Raw genomic sequence first — 4,253 nt, 5'->3', positions numbered from 1 at the left:
GGTGTGCCTTTCAATCTCTCAGGCAAATGCAGCTTCCGGAATGGCGGTCCATGATGACTGCAAGTTGCGGTTTTTGGAGCTCAAGACAAAAAGGACTCACAGGTTCATAGTTTTCAAGATTGAGGAGAATCAAAAGCAAGTCATTGTGGAGAAGCTTGGTGAGCCAGCTCAAGGCTACAAAGATTTCGCTGCTTGCCTCCCTCCTAATGAGTGCCACTATGCTATATATGATTTCAAGTTCTTATCCGAAGGCAATGTCCCCAAGAGCAGGATTTTCTTCATTGCTTGGTAATTAGATGTTTGCTTGTTTGTTTGTTCATATGCCTGCTGGTTGCTTTTGCTGTTGATTGATATTAATTTGATTTTCGTGTGCCTTTGTGCCTTTGTGATATTAATTTGATATTCTAGTTATAAATTAATCTCTAAACAGTTGCAGTTGGAAATGTACTTGTTGGAGAGCAAGGCGGGTGCCATAGTTTGCGTGCTTTTGTCCCTTTTCTTCTTGGGGACATGGCCTTCTATCTTGACTTTGTTAGAGAGGCGATGGCATCTTCCTCAGCATACTTATCTTGATTACTCGCTCACCAATTTTCTTGCTGCTCTTTTCATTGCATTCACAGTTGGTGAGATAGGCAAGAGCACACCAAGTGAGCCAAATTTTTTAGCTCAACTTGCTCAGGTGAGTCTCTTAAAAAATGGCTTTGTAAAATCTACGTCCTTGAATGTTTCAGATTTTCCAAAAGCTCTATGTTTTGGATCCCTGATAGTTACACACTAACAAAGTTCATATGCCTACAATTGGTTCAATAATTTGCTTATGTGCAGGATAATTGGCCCTCTGTTCTGTTTGCAATGGGGGGTGGTGTAGTCCTAAGCCTTGGGAATCTGGCCTCGCAATATGCTTTTGCTTTTGTTGGGCTGTCAATTACTGAAGTCATCACTGCAAGCATAACTGTTGTTATAGGTATAAATTAACTGATCACACAAAAATTATAACATATTCAGAATAATGCAGTTGAACATACTGTGTCAGGATGAGTGTGCTTATGCTACGATCTTATGTTACTTGCAATAATTGTTACTTTGTTAGCTTGCTTTCTCACTGAAATTTTGCTGCACTATCTTGTTCCAACTCTGACAGGCACAAGCTTGAATTACTTTTTGGATGGAAAAATCAATAGAGCTGAGATTCTTTTTCCTGGAGTTGGTTGCTTTCTGATTGCAGTTTGTCTAGGTTCTGATGTTCATTCTTCGAATACTGCTGATAATAAAGTCAAGCTCAGCAATTTATCAAGTGATTATAACGCTGGATCAGTGTATGTGTTGTTAGTTACAATTAATTTGATACGTGAACGTGACTATTGATTATAGACGTTAGATAGTTGCTCCTTTAATGACCGATTATAATTGTATCTTGATTTTGACCTTGTACTTCTTTCATCCTTGTGCACCATTGCCTTAAGGAAATTATTATCAAAGCCTCTATTTTAGCTTCTCTTTGGAAACAAAATTACCAAATGCCTATGCTTTGGGAACTTAGCAGTGATTATGTACAATAATCTAAATTTGTGAAAGAAATTGTTAGAGTGTACTAAAAACCTAGTCAACCAAATCAATTAATGTTACAAGCAGAAGCAGTAACTCGGCAAATGAGGAGACTCTTTTTCTGTATTATTTTTCTTCTATGAATTGCATTTCTTAAAGACCATTTTAAGTCCAGTCTGCAGTTCACTGTTCCTAAGGATCATTTATTTCCATCTATTTTTGTTAATTTTAACATTCTACTTTTGGAAGTCAAAGAAATCCAGTTGGTTTGAATTTTGGTTTCTAAATGACTACTATTTGACAAATGCCATGTTCATTGTTTGTACTCTTCAACATATTTTCTTTGCTAGTATTAGCATCCATCAGTTCTAGTTCTATTGTTTCAGTTCAGCGTTTCTTTTTCCATGTAATGATTAGCATAATGTGAATCTAATGAGCAAATTTTCTTCTTTTCCTAGGGACTCTTTCACAGAGGGAGGTAAGAAGCTCAGATAAGGTGTAATTTGCTATCTTCAACTTATGTTTTAGGCATTCAAAGTTAAGTTTTAAGGTGAAACATTCCCAGCAATTATTTTCTGCATGAAATGCGTTATTATACAAATGCTATATCTACCTTAGTTGCCCTTTATTTTGATTTCTTTTAAGATAAAATTGTATCACTATAATATGATTCACATTGTGGCTGACCATTTTCGTGCACAAACTCATTTAGGTCTTGACGTGATTTGCACTGATAGGACATTGGTCTTTTATGAGAAGCAAGAGAACTTGTCAAAATTATGGGATATTCTTGCAATTTATGCTTGGCTAGATAAAGATGTTGTCTATGGTCAAGGTGAGTTTTTATACAAGTGGGCCACTTGAATCTCACTTATTTGATTCTTTTTTTTTATTATTATTATTTTATAGAGAGCAATATTATATTTTGATATTCCTATTGATTTAAGTTTGAAGATCACAGAAGATCCTATTCCTATCCCAGTATTAGTGATAATTTCATGTAACTGCTTTTTATTGTTCTTTTTATTGTCAAAAGGTGACTATTCCACAAGTATGCTTGAATTTGAACAAAAAATAATTTATTATGTTAACAATACTAATTTTTTTAATGAAGCAGAGGAATGAATTTTTAGTTAAGAAGCAAAGGAATGAATTTGCCTGGCTATCCTGAAACAAAAGGAATCCTTACTAACTTACAAGCATGTCAAATTTAAAGACAACACTTTTCTTTTTCTATGCTCTCTCATTAATCAATACATACAGGAGAATACTATGTATGCCATATGTTCTTTTCTTCTTCCTTATACTTTCTCTCTTTCTCCTTCCTTTTTTATTTTATGGATTATTATATATATTATATTAGTATTTCATATTGTTCTAGCTAGACAAGCAAATCGGTTGCTTATCATTTGTGAATCTGATTCTGGTGAATTTAAAAATGGTAATTATTTCATTAAGTAATAAGTATCATTCATTTAAAAGTAGGTGTATTTCCTGTAAAAGCTTCTAAATTTGAAAGGAGATGATGGTTTCAGAATGAATGAAGTGCTTGTGTCATTGTTGCCAAAGATGTTCATGGAAATTCCTGAAAGTTTAGGCACATCTATAGAGGTGCTAATACTATATATATATATATATATATATATATATATATATATATATAGCTTTTCATGGTTCAAGTGAATTTGAATTTTGTTCTAACTGTCTTGATTCTTAACAAGGACTCCTTGCAGGCACCTATTGACCACTGGATGGAGCAATTTTGTGATCCAGAAGAAGCTTGTAGCTGGTGATTCCATTGTGTTCTTGAGAGCTAAGGATGGTGATCTGTGTGTTGGGATACAGAGGGCCAAGAAGGTGGTAGTTGGAGGTGGCGAGGTGTCGGTGTCATTGGTGGTTGAAGCTGTGAGTTGTGGTGTTAATGGAAGGCCATTTGAGGTTGTGTACTATCCAAGGGGAAGCTCACCTGAGTTTTGTGTTAAGGCCTCAATTGTGAGAGATGCAATGAAAGTGAGGTGGTATTTTGGGATGAGGTTCAAGATGTCCTTTGAGACTGAGGATTCTTCTAGAATCAGTTAGTTCATGGGAACCATTTCTTCTGTTCAGCTTCTTGATCCCATTCATTGGCCTAATTCTCCATGGCGTCTTCTACAGGTACATCTTTTAATTGCTATTGTCAAATTTCTAATGAACCTAGATTTGTTTCTTGGGTTAATTTTGTCATGAGATATTTCTTTACCTTATTTAATCAAAAGTAACTGCAGTGGTAACAACTCTTTTTTGGTTCTTTTTTCTAATAATTGCCTTATTTGTTGTCTGAGTGTAAATCGGATATAATAAGGTAGACATCCTCTGCTCAGAAAGTGGGAAGCAGCGAATAATTTACATGTTCCTAATGAGGTAATAATGCTAACCTTTATAATTTACATGTTCCTAGTTATATTTCTACCCATATGAAATATTTTGTTGCCTAATTGGTCTTAATTAATTCTCTACTGAATTGGAAGCAGAGATAGACTGCCTCAATCGGATATACATTCGGCGGCGGCATGTTCGAGATGAATGAAGTGAAGGGTGGCAGTCCGTACGGTGCCCGAACTTATGCTGGTGGTGATGGATCAAGACAACCAACTAAACTTGAGTTGGAGCAAGCATTCCACCAAAGCAAGTATATTGCCACCATCACTAAGAAGCTCAAGAAAGAATGA

General features: G+C 35.4%; 1 protein-coding gene across 1 annotated transcript; it reads left to right on the top strand.

Annotated features, from left to right (window-relative positions):
* The first annotated feature begins 442 nt into the window (after window positions 1-442).
* Window positions 443-3,071, top strand: LOC107604929 (putative ureide permease A3). Its single transcript, XM_088492111.1, has 6 exons — window positions 443-679; window positions 826-964; window positions 1,142-1,316; window positions 2,004-2,023; window positions 2,258-2,380; window positions 3,028-3,071. The coding sequence occupies exons 1-6, from the start codon at window positions 443-445 to the stop codon at window positions 3,069-3,071; spliced, it is 738 nt and encodes a 245-aa protein (XP_088348237.1).
* Window positions 3,072-4,253: the final 1,182 nt, after the last annotated feature.

The sequence above is a fragment of the Arachis ipaensis genome, chromosome B6, assembly GCF_059453495.1.
Source record: "Arachis ipaensis isolate K30076 ecotype BB chromosome B6, ASM5945349v1, whole genome shotgun sequence".
NCBI classification, from domain to species: Eukaryota; Viridiplantae; Streptophyta; class Magnoliopsida; order Fabales; family Fabaceae; genus Arachis; species Arachis ipaensis.
Note: the sequence above shows the minus strand (reverse complement) of the source record. Positions and strands in the feature narration are given on the sequence as shown.

Excerpts from the sequence above, each read along its gene's own strand:
- LOC107604929 (XM_088492111.1), top strand. The coding sequence starts at position 443 with ATGTACTTGTTGGAGAGCAAGGCGGGTGCCATAGTTTGCGTGCTTTTG. Across the intron at positions 965-1,141 it reads AAGCATAACTGTTGTTATAG|GCACAAGCTTGAATTACTTT; the intron begins GTATAAATTAAC and ends CAACTCTGACAG. Across the intron at positions 1,317-2,003 it reads GATTATAACGCTGGATCAGT|GGACTCTTTCACAGAGGGAG; the intron begins GTATGTGTTGTT and ends TTCTTTTCCTAG.